The sequence below is a fragment of the Ranitomeya variabilis genome, chromosome 1 (genome assembly GCF_051348905.1).
Source record: "Ranitomeya variabilis isolate aRanVar5 chromosome 1, aRanVar5.hap1, whole genome shotgun sequence".
NCBI classification, from domain to species: Eukaryota; Metazoa; Chordata; class Amphibia; order Anura; family Dendrobatidae; genus Ranitomeya; species Ranitomeya variabilis.
In genome coordinates, this window is record NC_135232.1 from 600462376 (window position 1) to 600482549 (window position 20174).

Consider the following 20174-nt stretch of genomic DNA (forward strand, 5'->3'; position numbering starts at 1 on the left):
GACCCCCAAAAAACAAGTATCTACTCATCCAAAGACACAGGACCCCGATAGCACAAGAATCTGCGCCTCCAGAGACACGTAATCCCCATAGAACAAGGATTTTCTCATCCAGAGACACATGATCCCCATAATACAAGGATCTACTCCTCCAGAAACACAGGACCCAATAGTACAAGGCCTTCTCCTTCTGAGACACAGGATCAACATAATACAAAGACATGCTCTTCCAGAGATGCAGGACCCACATAATACAAAGATCTGCTCCTCCAGAGGAGACACAATACCACAATACAGGGATCTACTCTGCAAGAGGCACAAAACCCCCATTATACAATGATCTACTTCTCCAGAAACACAGAGACATCCATTATACAATGTTCTACTCCGCAAGAGAAACAGAGGCACCCGTAATAAAAGCATCTGCTCCTCCAGAGACACAGGGACTTCCATAATACAAATATCTACCTCCATAGAAACAGGACCCCCATACAAGGATCTGCTCCTCCAGAGACAAAAAAAGTCAATAACACAAGGATGTGCTCATTCAGAGATATAGACTCTCCCATAATGCAAGACCTGGCCTTCCAGAGACACTGACCCCTATAATACAAGGACCTGCTCTTACAGAGACCCAGTACCTTCATACCACATTGATCTACTTCTCCAGAGACACAAAGATCCCCATAATACAAAGATCTGCTCCTCCAGACACAGGACCACCATAATACAAGGATCTGCTCCACCAGAGACACTGGGACCCTTTAATACAGTGATCTACATAGTAACATAGTATTTAAGGTTGAAGGAAGACTTTAATCCATCTAGTTCAACCCCTAGCCTGACATGTTGATCCTGAGGAAGGCAAAAGAAAAAGCATGTGGCAAACACTAAGCTCCATATTGGGGGAAAAAATTCCTTCTCGACTCCACATACGGCAATCAGACTAGTTCCCTGGATCAACGCCCTATCAAAGAATCTAGTATATATAACCTGTAACATTATACTTCTCAAGAAAGGCATCCAGTTCCTTCTTAAATTTTAGTAATTAATCACTCATTACAACATCATACGGCAGACAGTTTCATAGTCTCACTGCTCTTACAGTAAAGAATCCGCTCCTCCAGAGACAAAAGACACCCATAGAACAAAGATCTGCCCCTCCAAAGACACAGACCCCAAGAGTAAAAAGATCTGCTCCTTCAGAGATGCATGACACTCATAATACAAGTATCTTGTCCTCCAGAGACATAGAACCTCCATAATACAGGGATCTACTCAGGCTGAGATAAAGACCTCCTTAATATAAGGATCTGCTCTTCCAGAGACACAGGACCACCATTATACAATAATCTGGTCCTCCAGAGACACAGGGCCCCATAATACAAGTGTCAGCTCTCTGGAGGACACAGGACCATCACTGTACAAGGATCTGCTCATTTAGACACAGGGACCCTTTAATAAAGTGATCTGCTCCCCCAGAAACACAAGACATCCCTAGTACAAGGATCTGCTCCTGCAAAGACACAGGACCCCCATAGTACAAGGATCTGCTCCTGCAGAGACACATGATCCCCATAATACAAGGATCTGCTCCTCTAGATACACAGGGACCCTCTTGATACAGCCATCTGCTCCTCCAAAGACGCAGAACCCCCAAAATACAAGAATCTACTCCTCCAAACACAAAAAGACCTCCATAGTACAAGGATCTGCTTCTCCAGAGACATAGGGACATCCAAAATACAAGGATCTGCTCATCTAGAATCAGAAAACCCCTATAATACAGTGATTTACTGCTCCGGAGACACAGGGACCTCCATAGTACAAGGATCTGCTTGTCCAGAGACACCTGACCCCCAGAATATAAGGATCTGCTCCTCCAGAGATACAGAACCAGCATAATAAAAAGCATTTGTTCCTCAGGAGGCACAGGACCACCATAATACAAGGATCTGCTCGTCCAGAGACACAGGACTCCCATAATACAAGGTTCTGCTCCTTCAGAGACATAGGGACCCTTTAATACAGAGATCTCTTCCAGAGACACAGGACCCCCATAATATAAGGATCTGCTCCTCCAGAGACACGGGACTCCCATAATACAAAGATCTGCTCCTCTAGGGGCAAAGTACCAACATAATACAATAATCTGCCCGCCCCCCCTCAAGATACACTGTGCCCCTATAATGAAAATACCTGCTTGTTCAGGGACGCAGAACCCAGAGATCTCTTCCAGAGACACAGGACCCCCATAATACAAGGATCTACTCCTCCAGAGACACAGGACTCCAATAATACAAGAATTTGCTCCTCTAGAAGCAAAGGACGCTTATAATACAAGGATTTGCTCCATCAGAGACATAGAACGCCCATAATACAGGGATCTACTCCTCCAGGTACAGAGACCACCATCATACATGGATCTGTTCTTACAGAGACACAGGACCCACATAATATAAGGACATGCAGAGACCACCATAATACACAGATCTGATCTACCAGAAGACACATGACCCACAATATACAAGGACATGCTCCTCCAAAGACAAAGGACCCCTATGGTACAAGGATCTGCTCCTCCAGAGACACAGGGCCCCCATAATATAAGGATCTGCTCCTCCAGAGATACATAAACAACACTGGACAAGGATCTGCTCCTTCATAGACACAGGGACCCTTTAATACAGTGATCTGCTCCTCTAGAGACACGGGGACTCGCTTGATACAGTAATCTGCTCCTCCACAGACACAGAACCCCTACAATACAATAATCTGCTCCTCTAAACACAAAGGGACCTCCATTGTAAAAGGATCTGTTTCTCCAGAGACACAGGACCCCATAAAACAACAATCTGCTCCTCCAGTGACACAGAGACCCTCTTGATGCAGTCATCTGCTCCTCCAAAAACACAGAACCCCCACAGGATCTGCTCCTCCAAATACACAGGAACCTCCATAGTACAAGGATTTGTTCGTCCAGAGAAACAGGACGCCCAGAATACAAGGATCTGCTCCTCCAGAGACACAGGGACCCTTTAATACAGTGATCTGCTCTTCCAGAGACACAAGACACCCATAGTACAAGGATCTGCTCCTCCAAAGACACAGAATATTTATAGTACAAGGTTCTGCTTCTCCAGAGCCACATGACCCTCATTATAAAAGGATCTGCTCCACACAGGACCCACAAAATACAAATCTCTCTTACTCCATAGACACAGGACCGACATAATGCAATCAGCTGCTCCTCCAGAGACACAGGAGCCTCTCCTAGTGTATCCTCACCCATCCCCTGTAGACTGTGAGCCCTCGCGGGCAGGGTCCTCTCTCCTTCTATACTTGTGTGTGCCTTGTGTTGCTCATGTTTATTGTGCATATCTATATTTGCCCCTTCTCACATGTAAAGCGCCATGGAATAAATGGCACTATATAAATGTATAATAATAATAAATAATAATAATACAAGGATCTGCTCCTTTAGAGACAAAGAACCCCCTTAATACAGGGATCTACTCCTCCACCGATAGAGACCGCCATAATACAAAGATTTGCTCCTCCAGAGACACGGGGACCTCCATAGTACAAGGATCTGCTTGACCAGAGACAGAGGACCCACATAATACAAGTATCTGCTCCTCAGGAGGCACAGGACCACCATAATACAAGGATCTGCTCCTCCAGGGACACAGGACACAGATAATACAAGTATCAGCTCCTCAGGAGGCACATGACCCCCATAATACAACGATCTGCGCCTCCAGAAACAAAGGACCCCCAGAATACAAGGTTCAGTTCCTTCAGAGACACAGGGACCCTTTAATACAGTGATCTGCTCCTCCAGAGACATCGAACCCCATAATACAGGTACAAGGATTTGCTCCTCTTGAGGCACAGGATCCACAAAGCACAACACTCTCCTCCTCAAGAGACACAGAACCCCCATAATACAGGCTCTGCTGCTCCAGAGACCCCCAAAATACAGAGAACTGCTCTTCCACAGGACCCACAAAATACAACTCTCTCTTTCTCCATAGACACAGGACCCCCATAATACAGATATCTGCCCCTCTAGAGACACAGTGACCCCATACTACAATGATCTTTTCCTTCAGAGACACAGGACACCAATAATACAAGGCTCTGCTGCTCCAGAGACCTCCATAATACATAGATCTGCTCCTCCACAGACAGAGGACCCACAAAATACAATGTTCTCCTCTTGCATAGACACAGGATCCCTATATTACAGGGGTCTGCTCCTCCAGAGACAAAGGACCCACAAAATATAAGGCTCTGCTTCTCCACAGACACAGGACCCCCATAATACAGGGATGTGCTCTCCCGAGACACAGGAACCCGTAATACAGGGATCTGCTCCTTCAGCGACCCTGGACCCACAAAATACATACAATGTTTTGCTACTCCAGAGACACAGTGACCCCATACTACAATGATCGCATCCTCCAGAGACACAGGAACCCCATAATACAAGGCTCTGCTGCTCTCGAGACTTGTATAATACAGAGATCTGCTCCTCCACAGACACAGGACCCACAAGATACAATGCTCTCCTCTTGCAGAGAAAAAGGATCCCTATATTAGAGGGGTCTACTCCTCCAAAGACAAAGAACCCCCATAATACAGGGATCTGCTCTCCCAAGACACAGAAACCCCATAGTACATGGATCTGCTCCTCCAGAGACACAGGACCCACAAAATAAATACAATGTTCTGCTACTCCAGAGACACAGGGACCCCCATAATACAGGAAGCTGCTTCTCCAGAGACACAGGTACCCCATAATACAAGGATCTGCTCCTCCAGAGACACAGGAACCTCCATAATCAAGAATATGTTCCTCGAGAGATCCAGGGACCCCTTTAATACAAAGATCTTCTCCAAAGACACAGGAGCCCCATAATGCAAGAATCTGTTCATCCAGACACAGTGGATCCCGAAAATATAAGGATCTTCTCCTCCAGACACTCAGGGCCCCCTAATACAAGGATCCGCTCCTTCAGATATACAAGACCCCCATAATGTAGTCATATGCTCCACCAGAGATGCAGGGGACCACATAATACCAGGATCTGTTCCTCCAGAGATTGCGGACCCCTATAATACAAGAATCTGCTCTCCATAGATCAGGACCCTCATATACGGGTTTGCTCTTCCAGAGCCCCCCCATGATGTAAGGATCTTGTCCTCCAGAAAAACAATAATCCCCATAATATAAGGATCTGATCCTCCGGAGACACAGGACCCCCATAATACAAAGATCTACTCCTCCGCATACACAGGACCCCTATAATACAAGGCTCTGCTTTTCCATTGACACAGGGCCCCATAGTATCAGGATCTGCTCCTCTAGATATATAGGGACCCCCATAATACAAGAATCTGTTCCTCCAGAGGTAAAGGGACCCCCTAGTTCAAGAATATATTCCTCCAGAGACAGCAGACTATATAATACAAGGATTGTCTCCTCCAGAGATACAAGACCCCCATAATGCAGTCATATGCTCCACCAGAGATGCAGGGGACCACATAATACCAGGATCTGTTCCTCCAGAGATTGCGGACCCCTATAATACAAGAATCTGCTCTCCATAGATCAGGACCCTCATATACGGGTTTGCTCTTCCAGAGACCCCAATGATATAAGGATCTTGTCCTCCAGAAAAACAATAATCCCCATAATATAAGGATCTGATCCTCCAGAGACACAGGACCCCCATAATACAGGGATCTACTTCTCCGCACACTCAGGACCCCTATAATACAAGGCTCTGCTTTTCCATTGACACAGGGCCCCATAGTACCAGGATCTGCTCCTCCAGAGATATAGGGACCCCCATAATACAAGGATCTGTTCCTCCAAAGGTACAGGGACCCCCTAATTCAAGAATATATTCTTCCAGAGACAGCAGACTGTATAATACAAGGATTGGTTCCTCCAGAGATACAAGACCCCCATAATGCAGTCATATGCTCCACCAGAGATGCAGGGGACCACATAATACCAGGATCTGTTCCTCCAGAGATGGCGGACCCCTATAATAAAAGTATTTGCTCTCCATAGATCAGGACCCTCATATACGGGTTTGCTCTTCCAAAGACCCCCCATGATATAAGGATCTTGTCCTCCAGAAAAACAATAATCCCCATAATATAAGGATCTGATCCTCCAGAGACACAGGACCCCCATAATACAAAGATCTACTCCTCCGCATACACAGGACCCCTATAATACAAGGCTCTGCTTTTCCATTGACACAGGGCCCCATAGTACCAGGATCTGCTCTTCCATAGATATAGGGACCCCCATAATACAAGGATCTGTTCCTCCAGAGGTACAGGGACCCCCTAATTCAAGAATATATTCCTCCAGAGACAGCGGACTGCATAATACAAGGATTGGCTCTTCCAGAGATAAAGGTACCCTTATAATACAAGGATCTGCTCCGCCAGAGACTCCCATAATGCAAGTGTCTGCTCCTCCAGAGACATGGGGATCCCATAATACAAGGATCTGCTCCTCCAGAGACACAAAGACCCCTATAATACAAGGATCTGCTCCTTCAGAGACCCCTGTAAATCTTCTACTCCAGAGACACAGGTACCCTTATAATAAAAAGATCTGCTCCTCCAGAGACACAGACACCCCCATAATACAAGAATCTGCTCCTCCAGAGACCCCTTTAATATCACGAACTGCTCCTCCAGAGACATGGGGACCCCACAATACAAGGATCTGCTGCTCCAGAGACACAGATACCCCTATAATACAAGGATGCACTTCTCCATAGACCCCTGTAATATAAAAACTGCTCCTCCAGAGACATAGGGACCCCATAATACAAGGATCTGCTCCTCCAGAGACACAGATACCCCTATAATACAAGCATCTGCTCCTCCAGAGACCCCTTTAATATCACGAACTGCTCCTCCAGAGACATGGGGACCTCATAATACAAGGATCTGCTTCTCCAGAGACACAGATACCCCTATAATACAAGGCTCTACTCCTCCAGAGACCCTTGTAATATCACGATCTGCTCCTCCAGAGACATGTGGACCCCATAATACAAACATCTGCTTCTCCAGAGACACAGACACCCCCATAATACAAGGATCTGCTCCTCCAGAGACACAGATACCCCTATAATACAAGCATCTGCTCCTCCAGAGACCCCTTTAATATAACGATCTACTCCTCCAGAGACACAGGGACCCCATAATACAAAGATCTGCTCCTCCAGAGACACAGATACCCCTATAATAAAAGGATCTACTCCTCCAGAGACTCCGGTAATATCACGATCTGCTCCTCCAGAGACACAGGGACCCCATAATACAAACATCTGCTTCTGCAGAGACACAGACACCCCCACAGTACAAGGATCTGCTCCTCCAGAGACCCCTGTAAATCTGCTCCTCCAGTCCTACACACAATCATTTGCAGACTTCCCCAGTGCAGCTGTTGGCAGTGATCACAGATACATAGCTTCCATTGCTGCTACATAATATACACAACTGGGGGCAGGTATTCAGTTCTTGGTGCCAGGCCAAAGAGCCCCCTACAATATTATGCATGCCCTCCCCATATCCAGGGTGCATGTATAGACCCTCATCCCCTAGAAGCAGTGCGCCCCTCTTACCCTCTTTGCAGAGATGTTCTTCTTCATGCTGCTGCTCTCAGTGCCAGGCTGCGGGCAGGGTGTGAGGAGCTCCTGCAGAGTGGGTGTAATGCAGCCTGGCTCCTGGTATTGTGCAGATCAGACAGAGGATCTGGTTTCAGTGAGTGCAGCCAAGCCTCTCCAGCATCCAGAGCTGTCCCCAGCACACAGCCCCCTCTCTGCTCCGCTGTGCAGTAGCTCCATCTATGGAAGGTAGCTCTGATGTCACATCACATTACATGACAACACGTGAGAGAGTGAGGAGGCTTCCTCCTTTGTTTCTCATTTTAACCTCCCCTTCTTATACACTGGAGGAGAGGAGGGGGATTGTGTAATCCTGAGGCCCCTCGTTCCTTCAGACTCTCAGTCATCCCCACCACAAGAAGAAACCCCCTCCCCAACCTGCCTCGTGAAACCCTTCAGCATCCACGAATGCCATCGATCACAAAGACACTGTGACCACGACAAACAAATAATTCCCTGCTTGACAGACACACGACCCTGACCCTAGACAAAGACCAGCTAATACACTAGGGAGAAAGAATACCCCCAATAACCTCAGGTTGAGGGTCAAAATATTCAGACTGCCCAAAATAACGTCAGCAATCGGCTCTTTATCCCTTACATGTCGGATTAGTATAATCGAAAATGCAATTGTTCTTCCTCGAGAAAGGACCCCTTCATGGGTACATGCGGAGCCTTGAGAATGGACCCCCTTCATATGTACGTGCAGGTCCTTGAGAATGGACCCCTTCATAGGTATGTGCAGATCCTCGAGAATGGACGCCTTAATAGGTACGAGCAGGTCCTCGAGAATGGACCACTTCATAGATACTTGCAGGTCCTCGAGAATGGACACCTTCATAGGTACGTGCAGCTCCTCCAGAATGGACCCATTCATTGATATGGGCGGGTCTTCGAGAATGGACCACTTCATAAGTACCTGCATCTCCTTGAGAATTGCCCCTTTCATAGGTATGTGTAGGTCCTTGAGAATGGACCCCTTCATTGATACATGTACGTCCTCAAGAATGGACCTCTTCATAGGTACATGCAGGTCCCTGAGAATGGACCCCTTCATAGGTAAGTGCAGGTCCTTGAGAATGGAAACCTTCATAGGTACAAGCAGGTCCTCAAGAATGGAACCCTTCATAGCTACGTGCAGGTCCTCAAGAATGGACCCCTTCATAGGTACGTGCAGCTCCTCGAGAATATTCCCTTGCATAAGTACATGCAGGTGCTCAAGAGCGGACCCCTTCATAGGTATGAGCAGGTCCTTGAAAACGGACCCCTTCTTAGATACATGCAGGTCTTCAAGAATGGACCCCTTCATAGTACGTGCAGTTCCTCGATAATGGACCCCTTTATAGGTACGTGCGGGTCCTCAAGAATGGACCCTTTCATTGGTACATGCAGGTCATCAAGAATGGGCCCCTTTATTGATACATGCAGGTCCTTGAGAATGGAACTCTTCATTGGTACATGCAGGTCCTTGAGAATGGACCCCTTCATAGGTATGAGCAGGTCCTTGAGAACGGACCCCTTCATAGGTACATGCAGGTCCTCAAGAGTGGACCCGTTTATAGCTACATTTAGGTCATCAAGAATTGACCCCTTCATAGTTACGTGCAGGTCTTTGAGAATGGACACCTTCATAGGTACATGCAGCTCCTTGAGAATGGACCCCTTCATTGATACATGTAGGTCCTCAAGAATAGACTTCTTCATAGGTACGTGCAGGTCCTTGAGAATGGACCTTTTCATAGGTACTTGAAAGTCTGCGAGAATGGACCCCTTCATAGGTAGGTGCAGGTCTTCGAGAATTGACCCATTCATAAGAACGTTCAGGTCCTTGAGAACGGACACCTACATAGCTACGTGCAGCTTCTCCAGAATGGACCTCTTCATTGGTACAGGCAGGTCTTAGAGAATGGACCCCTTCATAAGTACATGCAGCTCCTGGAGCATGGACCCCTTCATTGATACATGTAGGTCCTCAAGAATAGAACTCCTCATAGGTACATGCAGGTCCTTGAGAATGAACCCCTTCATAGGTACGTGCAGGTCCTCAAGAATGCACACCTTCATAGGTATGAGCAGGTCCTTGAGATCGGACCCCTTCATAGGTATACACAGGTCCTCGAGAATGGACTTTTTCATAGGTACGTGCAGGTCCTCAAGAATGGACCCCTTCACTGATACATGCAGGTGCTCAAGAATGTACCCCTTCATAGGTATGTTCAGGTCCTCGAGAATGGAACTCTTCATAGGTACATGCAGGTCCATGAGAATGGACCCCTTTATAGGTTCGTGCAGGTCCTCAAAAATGCACACCTTCATAGGTATGAGCAGGTCCTTGAGAACAGACCCTTTCATAGGTACATGCAGGTCTTCAAGGATGGACCTCTTCATAGCGACATGCAGGTCCTCGAGAATTGACCCCTTCCTAGGTATGTACAGATCCTCGAGAATGGACCTCTTCATAGGTGCGTGCAGGTCTTCGAGAATTGACCCCTTCATACGTACGTGCAGGTCCTCAAGAATGGACACCTTCATAAGTATGTGCAGGTCTTCGAGAATGGACCCCTTCATAGGTACGTGCATTTCCTCAAGAATGGACCCCTTCAAGGCTACACAGGCCGGCATTAGGGGCAGGCAGACTAGGCAGCTGCCTAGGGCCTCCGCTCCTCCAGGGGCCCCATAAGAGGGGCCCTGCACCACCCCACCATCGCTCATTCAACTTATCGGCATCATAGATGCTGATACAGTTGAAAGCACTGATGAAGGAGAGAGCGTCACATGACACTCCCTCCCCCATCACTCCCCCTCTGCTTGTGACTCAGTAGGCGCACAATTATGTCACATCTTCATGCGCCACACTGTGCCAGCAGTGGAGCTGCTGAGACTGGAGGAGAGCCTGCAGCAGCATGGGGAACAAGGAGGTGAGTATTGTGTGAGTGCGTCTGCATATGTGTGTACTGTGTGGGCTGCACTACACTGTGTGTGTTTGTGTCTGCATTATAGTCTGTGTGTCTCTGCATTATGCGTGTGGACTGCATTATAGTGTGTGGGCTGCATTATAGACTGTGTGCGTGTGTGTCTCTGCATTAAACTAGGTGTATGGGGGCTGAATTATACAGTGAGAGGTGGAGCTGCATTATACTGTGTGGGGGGCTGCACTATGCTGTGTGGATCGGCTGCATTATCCTGTGTGTGCGGGGGGGGGGGTTGCACTATACTGTGTGTGTCTGAGGGGGCTTCATTATAGTCTGTGTGTCTTTGAATTATATTATGTGTGTGGGCTGCATTATACTTTGAGGAGGACTGTATTATACTCTTAGTGGGGCCGCATTATACTCTGCGAGGGGCGCAGTATACTCTGAGGGGGCTGCAGTATACTCTGACGGGGCTGCATTATACTCTGAGGTGGCTGCATTATACTATGTGTGGGGGCTGCAGTATAATCTGAGGGGGGCTGCATTATACTCTGTGTGGGTCTGCATTATACTCTATGAGGGGGGCTGCATTATACTCTATCAAGTACCATGGCGTTTTCATTATACTATACACTCACCGGCCACTTTATTAGGTACACCTGTCCAACTTCTTGTTAACACTTAATTTCTAATCAGCCAATCACATGGCGGCAACTCAGTGCATTTAGGCATGTAGACATGGTCAAGACAATCTCCTGCAGTTCAAACCGAGCATCAGTATGGGGAAGAAAGGTGATTTGAGTGCCTTTGAACGTGGCATGGTTGTTGGTGCCAGAAGGGCTGGTCTGAGTATTTCAGAAACTGCTGATCTACTGGGATTTTCACGCACAACCATCTCTAGGGTTTACAGAGAATGGTCCGAAAAAGAAAAAAAATCCAGTGAGCGGCAGTTCTGTGGGCGGAAATGCCTTGTTGATGCCAGAGGTCAGAGGAGAATGGGCAGACTGGTTCGAGCTGATAGAAAGGCAACAGTGACTCAAATCGCCACCCGTTACAACCAAGGTAGGCCTAAGAGCATCTCTGAACGCACAGTGCGTCGAACTTTGAGGCAGATGGGCTACAGCAGCAGAAGACCACACCGGGTACCACTCCTTTCAGCTAAGAACAGGAAACTGAGGCTACAATTTGTACAAGCTCATCGAAATTGGACAGTAGAAGATTGGAAAAACGTTGCTTGGTCTGATGAGTCTCGATTTCTGCTGCGACATTCGGATGGTAGGGTCAGAATTTGGCGTAAACAACATGAAAGCATGGATCCATCCTGCCTTGTATGGAGCATCTTTGGGATGTGCAGCCGACAAATCTGCGGCAACTGTGTGATGCCATCATGTCAATATGGACCAAAATCTCTGAGAAATGCTTCCAGCACCTTGTTGAATCTATGCCACGAAGAATTGAGGCAGTTCTGAAGGCAAAATGGGGTCCAACCCGTTACTAGCATGGTGTACCTAATAAAGTGGCCGGTGAGTGTATGTACTATATGGGACCTGCATTATACTGTATCGAGGGCTCTCTGTCCCCATCATTCTTCCTCAGCCGGTGTAAAGAAACTCGGGAACAAGCGTCAAACGACTTCAATAATATCGATCACGCTCGTTTAACGGCCTGAGATCAGTGCATGTAAATACAACTGAAATGTTTCTGTGTGATGGTGCAATATGTGAGCATTTGGGTCCCCACTTTAAATTTTTGCCCAGGTCCCCACTTTGTCTGAAATGGCCCTTTTCTTAGGCACAAAATAGCTTATTCTATTTTGGCAGTGTGGGTAATCAATGAGTGGAGCAGGCTGCCACGAGAGGTGATGAGTTCTCCTTCAATGGAAGTCTTCAGAGGGTGGACAGACATCTGTCTGAGATGTTTTAGTGAATCCTGCATTGAGCAGGGGGTTGGACACGATGACCCTTGAGGTCCCTTCCAACTCTAACATTCAATGATTTTATGATGGATAAGCTGCAGGTCCTGCACTTAGGCAAATCATCAAGATCCCCTACTGGCAGCTGCCGCTACAATTGTCGGTCAATGGGAGACAAGTCTGGAGAGGCTGCAGGCCATGGTAGCAGGTTTAGGCCACACAGGCTGCTCATAGTAGAACCAGCAACATGCGACCTGAAGTTATCATGTGGAAAAACAGCTTCTGGGACACTTTCGAGAAATGGCCGCTCCACTGGTTCCACAATTGATGATTTATGCTGTAACAAGTCACGCAAGGCCAGCTAATAAAAAGAGGAGATGGGAATACCAACATTTAGTAGGCAGTACACATTACCGCCAAAATACTGACATTGGCGCTGGACAAGAGTCCTGTCAATCGATGCGCTCCTCTCTAATTACCCCCACAGACCATCATACATGCATTGCCATGATACTACTGTATATGTATGTGCATCACCAAACAGTAGAAAAATAATAAATGACACCTGCATAAAACAAAGCCTCATACACTCATGTCAATAGTAAGAAAAAAGAAAAGCAATGAGCTAAACATGCGAAGAAGAATCAGAATACCCCTTACATGACCTACACCTACAGTTAACGATAAGTCAACCCTAAAAGGCAATGTTCTTGATGGCGCTGTCCCTTTAACTCATTATTGGAATAGGAGGGAGTTTCGCACGTTGCCTCTCCCCACACCAGCCCTGCTGTTTTCCAAGATAATAGACCCTGGGAATCTGGCGGCAACACAATGCTAAGTTTTCTTAGGAGACAATGGCCGGGAGGGTTGTGTTTCTTTGCTGTCTGTGGATATGTCATTCAGATGATGCTCAGTCACAGGGGATAAAGTAGAAAGTGGCCGCAAATACGAGACAAATAACTTATGTACAAGTGCATGATAAATACCCACTGAGTGCAGTCATACAATTCAGGCTATAGGCAACAGATCCAACTACCATAAAAGTTGAACACATTGTTTTAATATATTTATTCAGTACAAGCCGTGAAGGTGAAAATTGCAGCACAAAGCTCTGTGACACAAAGTGCCAAGTGCATAATCACCAATAATGTGGTACTTTTCAGATAACCTCCAGGACGTGTGAACAAACCCCTGGATTCGGTTTGTGTGTACTGCATAATATGGCTGCATTATTCGGTTCCTTTATATCAGTAAATACAGTGTCAGAGAGGAGCAAAGTGTAACAGGCAGACATTTTTTGCTGCTCTTACCTATTGCTGTATTCACAGCTGCACTGCTCAGTACTGCTATGTTATAACCTCCATGTTGCTGATTTCCAGCAAATGTTTTATCTCACCATACAGAGGGATTAATAGATGCACTGGTCAGTATGGCTGTATAATATCATCAATGTAGGTGTTGTTTGGTAACTAGTAACTGTCTTTTCTCACCAGTGCTAGATTCACAGCAACATTAGTTGTACAGTTATGAATGATAACACCAAACCTTTTTCTTTACTCGTGGTTAGTGGTTGGGTGAAGCCATTTATTGTCAAACTACTGTGTTTTCTCTTTTTAAATCATAATGACAACCCAAAACGTCCAAATGACACTGATCAAAAGTTCACATACCCCATTTCTTAATACCGTGTATTGCCTCCTCTAACATCAATGACAGCTTGAAGTCTTTTGTGGTAGTTGTGGATGAGGTTCTTTATTTTCTCAGATGGTAAAGTTGCCCACTCTTCTTGGCAAAAAACCTCCAGTTCCTGTAAATTCCTGGGCTGTCTAGCATGAGCTGCGAGCTTGAGATCTCCCCAGAGTGGCTCAATTATATTGAGGTCAGGAGACTGAGATGGCCACTCCAGGACCTTCACTTTTTTCAGCTGTAGCCAATGACAGTTCGACCTTGTGTTTTGGATCATTGTCATGTTGGAACGTCCAAGTACGTCCCATTAGCTTCCGGGCTGATGATTGCAAATTTGCCTCCAATATTTGCTGATAATGTGCTGCATTCATCTTTCCTTCAACTTGGACCAAGTTTCCCGTGCTTTTGTAGCTCACACATCCACAAAATATCAGCGATCCACCTCTGTGCTTTACAGTAGGAATGGTGTTTCTTTCATCATAGACCTTGTTGACCTCTTTCCAAATGTAACGTTTATGGTTGTGGCCAAAAAGTTCAATTTTGGTCTCATCACTCCAAATTACCTTGTTCCAGAAGTTTTGAGGCTTGTCTCTGTGCTGTTTTGTGTATTATAGGTGAGATACCTTGTGGCATTTGTGCAGTAATGGCTTTCTTCTGGCGACTTGACCATGCAGCCCATTTTTCTTCAAGTGCCTCCTTATTGTGCATCTTGAAACAGCCACACCGCTAGTTTTCAGAGAGTCCAGTATTTCAGTTGATGATATTTGTGGGGTTATCTTTGCATCCCAAAATAGTTTCCTGGCAGTTGTGGACGACATTTTTGTTGGTCTACCTGACTGTGGTTTTCTTTTTACAGAGCCCCTGATTTTCCCTTTGCTAAGCACAGTTTGAATGCTGCTGACTGGCATTATCAATTCCTTGGATATCTTTTTGTATCCCTTTCCTGTTTTATATAGATCAACTACCTTTTCCTGTAGATTCGTTTACAATTATTTTGCTGTCACCAGGGCTCACAATCCAGAAACGTCAGTGGCTGGATGAAAGATGCAAGAGTCTGTCTGGATACCAGAAACTCACTTAGCTTTTATGCACACACGCTGATTACAAGCAAACAGGTCACAGGTGAAGATGTTACCTTTAGTAGCCATTCAAACCCATCTGGGTCAACTTCTGTGCATGTTATCAGACCAAAATCACCAGGATATGTGAACTTTTGATCAGGGACGTTTGCATGTTTTGGGTTGTCATTATGATTTCTAAAGAGAAAACACAGTAGTTTGCATATTAATGGCTTCACCCAATCACTAACCATGAGTGGAGAAAAAGATTGTGTTATCATTCATATTCTCAGAAAAAAGGCCAAGAAAGCAAAGACTCTGCCGGGGTATGTAAACTTTTGAGCACAACTGTATAAATAATAAATAATAATAAATAATAATTTTATTTACATAGCGCCAACATATTCCGCAGCGCTTTACAACTTATAGAGGGGACTTGTACAGACAATAGACATTACAGCATAACAGAAATCGCAGTTCAAAACAGATACCAGGAGGAATGAGGGCCCTGCTCGCAAGCTTACAAACTATGAGGAAAAGGGGAGACACGAGAGGTGGATGGTAACAATTGCTTTAGTTATTTGGACCAGCCATAGTGTAAGGCTCGGGTGTTCATATAAAGCTGCATGAACCAGTTAACAGCCTAAGTATGTAGCAGTACAGACACAGAGGCTATTGACTGCATAAAGTGTATGAGAACATGATGCGAGGAACCTGATTATGTTTTTTTTTTTTTTTTAATAGGCCACACAAGGATAGTTAGGTTAATGCGTTGAGGCGGTAGGCCAGTCTGAACAAATGCGTTTTTAGGGCACGTTTAAAACTGTGGGGATTGGAGATTAATCGTATTAACCTAGGTAGTGCATTCCAAAGAATCGGCGCAGCACGTGTAAAGTCTTGGAGACGGGAATGGGAGGTTCTGATTATTGAGGATGCTAACCTGAGGTCATTAGCGGAGCGAAGGGCACGGGTAGGGTGGTAGACTGAGACCGGAGAGGAGATGTAGGGTGGTGCTGAGCCATGGAGTGCTTTGTGGATGAGGGTAGTAGTTTTGTACTGGATTCTGGAGTGGATGGGTAGCCAGTGTAATGACTGGCACAAGGTAGAGGCATCGGTGTAACGGTTGGTGAGGAATATGATCCTGGCAGCAGCATTCAGGACGGATTGGAGCGGGGAGAGTTTTCATAAGAGGGAGGCCGATTAGTAGAGAGTTACAATAGTCCAGACGAGAATGAATAAGTGAGACAGTAAGAGTTTTTGCAGAGTCGAAAGTAAGAAAAGGGCGAATTCTAGAAATGTTTTTGAGATGCAGATAAGAAGAGCGAGCCAATGATCGGATGTGGGGGGTGAATGAAAGCTCGGAATCAAGGATGACCCCAAGACAGCGGGCATGTTGCTTGGGAGTAATGGTGGAACTGCACACGGAGATGGCAATGTCAGGCAAAGGTAGGTTAGTAGAGGGAGAGAACACGAGGAGTTCAGTTTTTGACAGGTTCAGTTTCAGATAGAGGGAGGACATGATGTTAGAGACAGCGGTAAGACAATCACTGGTGTTTTCTAAGAAGGTCGGAGTGAAAGCAGGAGAAGAGGTGTATAATTGGGTGTCGTCAGCATAGAGATGGTACTGGAAACCAAATCTACTGATTGTTTGTCCAATAGGGGCAGTATACAAAGAGAAGAGGAGGGGGCCTAGGACTGATCCTTGAGGAACCCCAACAGTAAGGGGAAGGGGAGAGGAGGAGGAACCAGCAAAACATACAGTGAAGGATCGGTCAGAGAGATAGGAGGAGAACCAAGAGAAAACGGTGTCCTTGATGCCGATGGAGCGGAGCATAGTGAGGAGGAGCTGATGATCCACAGTGTCGAATGCTGCGGAAAGATCCAAGAGAATTAGCATGGAGTAGTGACCATTAGATTTAGCTGTTAGTAGGTCATTAGAGTATACAATATTCTTCCTACTTTTGATTTCTAGTAAGTATTTTATCTCACCCTGTGTTGATTTCTAGTGTGTTGTCAGTTGCCTAATACTGTATTCACAGCTCCACTGCTCAGTATTGCTATGTTATGTCCTCTATGATGCTATTACTTTGTAAAATATTATGCGACAGTGAGAAAGGAGAGCAGGAATTCTCCATATCTGTGTGTGCAGTGTATGGGAGACTTTATAGCAGGCTTATGCGTGACCTATCAAGTATTATGTACAACCTTACAAGCATACCGACAGGCAAGACTGTATCTATAACAGGGGGGCATCCTCAACATCTAAGGGTAAGGAGGTTTCTTTATCATATAGATGGGATTCTTTACTGTAAGAGCAGTAAACCTATGGAACTCTGTATATGAATGTGTTGTGAAAATTTTGAAAAGTGAAATAAATGCCCTGTTGCCAGGTAATATGGTAGGAATATATTTTATCCATTACTATGTACAAATGTACATAATGTACATAATGTACATAATGTACAAATGTGATAAAAGGGTAAATTGGCAAGGCCTCCAAGAAGCCCATGGACATCTGTCATTGGATTAAACCTGGTGGCCCCTGTATGCATTCACAAATTGTCAAAATTAGCACAATATGCCATTTAGTCTAATGGCTTTGCCCTGTCTTCTACCTCTTCACAGTCACCACTAATTTCATCATCAATACTATGAGGTGAATTCCTGATAATTGGGAAGTGAAAACAGATATTGGGGAAGTTGACCAAGATATTACATCTAAGTATAGAAATGTCATCTGACCAAAAAAGGGGGCTTAGTAGGAAATAGAGTCAACCACATGGTGTATAGTACGTGTGATCGACTCATATACATGTGATTGGGGATACATAAAAATAATTTTCTGTGGTAGAACTACGTCACATTGACCTACTCTGCAGGTTGGAGAGCCACATTGGCTTTCATGTTAAAATATACATTGAAACCTTCTGCCATACATTGTACACACTCCAGAACATTAACATTGCTGGGTGACGTGAATTATCTGGTGACAATGATACCTGTCAAGGATGGAAAATATCTGAAATTGTGATGTCCAGATTACAAGGTCCGAGCAACTCCAATATGGCGGGTCTTCTGAGGAGTTTCTGTATCTGACGGATCTTGTTGGAGATTCTCAGTATATGGTATATCTCGGATCTTGTGGGAGATTCTCAGTATATGTTATATCTCAGATCTTGTGGGAGAATCTCAGTATATGGTACATCTTGGATCTTGTAGATTCAGAAGGTTCTCAATATATGGTATATCTCGGTTCTTGTGGGAGATTCTCAGTATATGGTATATCTCGGATCTTGTGGGAGATTCTCAGGATATGTTATACCTCAGATCTTGTGGGAGATTCTCAGTATATGGTACATCTTGGATCTTGTAGAAGGTTCTCAATATATGGTATATCTAGGATCTTGAGGGAGATTCTCAATAAATGGTATATCTCGGATCTTGTGGGAGATTCTCAGTATATGGTATATCTCGGATCTTGTGGGAGATTCTCAGTATATGGTACATCTTGGATCTTGTAGAAGGTTCTCAATATATGGTATATCTAGGATCTTGAGGGAGATTCTCAATAAATGGTATATCTCGGATCTTGTGGGAGATTCTCAGTATATGTTATATCTCAGATCTTGTGGGAGAATCTCAGTATATGGTACATCTTGGATCTTGTAGATTCAGAAGGTTCTCAATATATGGTATATCTCGGTTCTTGTGGGAGATTCTCAGTATATGGTATATCTCGGATCTTGTGGGAGATTCTCAGGATATGTTATACCTCAGATCTTGTGGGAGATTCTCAGTATATGGTACATCTTGGATCTTGTAGAAGGTTCTCAATATATGGTATATCTAGGATCTTGAGGGAGATTCTCAATAAATGGTATATCTCGGATCTTGTGGGAGATTCTCAGTATATGGTATATCTCGGATCTTGTGGGAGATTCTCAGTATATGGTACATCTTGGATCTTGTAGAAGGTTCTCAATATATGGTATATCTAGGATCTTGAGGGAGATTCTCAATAAATGGTATATCTCGGATCTTGTGGGAGATTCTCAGTATATGGTATATCTCGGATCTTGTGGGAGATTCTCAGTATATGGTATATCTCGGATCTTGTGAGAGATTCTCAGTATATGGTATATCTAGGATCTTGTGGGAGATTCTCAGTATATGGTACATCTCGGATCTTGTGGGAGGTTCTCAGTATATGGTATATCTTGGATCTTGTGGGAGATTCTCACCATATGGTATATCTTGGATCTTGTGGGAGATTCTCAGTATATGGTATATCTCGGATCTCGTAGTTGATTCTTATGGCGGGGTGTTCTCAATATACTGCGTGTCTTGTGGAATATTCATGTGTTCGGTGGGTCCTGTGGGGTGTTCCCAGTTTACAGCTGGTTTTGTTGCATGTTCCTGATATACAGCAAGTCTTGTGGGGTGTTCCAAATCTATGGTGGGTCCTGTGGGGTGTTCCCGGTTTACATTTACAATGGGTTATGTTGCATGTTTTTAATATACAACAGGTGTTGTGGTGTGTTGCTTGCTATATATTGCTTGCTATATACAGGTCGCCTGGGGTGTTCCAAGTATACAACCAGACTATTTGGGTGTTCTCTGTATACTGCAGGTCTTGTGGGCTGTTCCTGTTATATGGCAGGTTTTCTGGGGTGTTCCTAGTACACGGTGGTTTGTCTGGGGTGTTGTTGATATACGGCAGATCTTCTGGGGTATTCCTGGTATATGGCAGGTCTTTTGGGGTGTTCCTGATACACGGTAGGCCATGTGGGGAGTTCCTGGTTTGTGGGTTGTTGTTGACATATGGCATGTCTTGTGGAGTTTTCCCAATATACGTTGGGCCTTGTATGTTTCGGATTTATGTGGGATCTTGTAATGGTTTTCC

General features: G+C 45.2%; 1 protein-coding gene across 1 annotated transcript in view; it reads right to left on the reverse strand.

The window, feature by feature from the left end:
* Positions 1-7865, reverse strand: part of PLEKHO1 (pleckstrin homology domain containing O1) — a 40892-nt gene extending 33027 nt beyond the window's left edge. Inside the window, exon 1 of the mRNA XM_077259096.1 lies at positions 7662-7865. Within this exon, the coding sequence (XP_077115211.1) occupies positions 7662-7688 (27 nt within the window). The 5' untranslated portion in view covers positions 7689-7865. The remainder of the gene's footprint in view (positions 1-7661) is intronic.
* Between the last annotated feature and the right edge of the window lie 12309 nt (positions 7866-20174).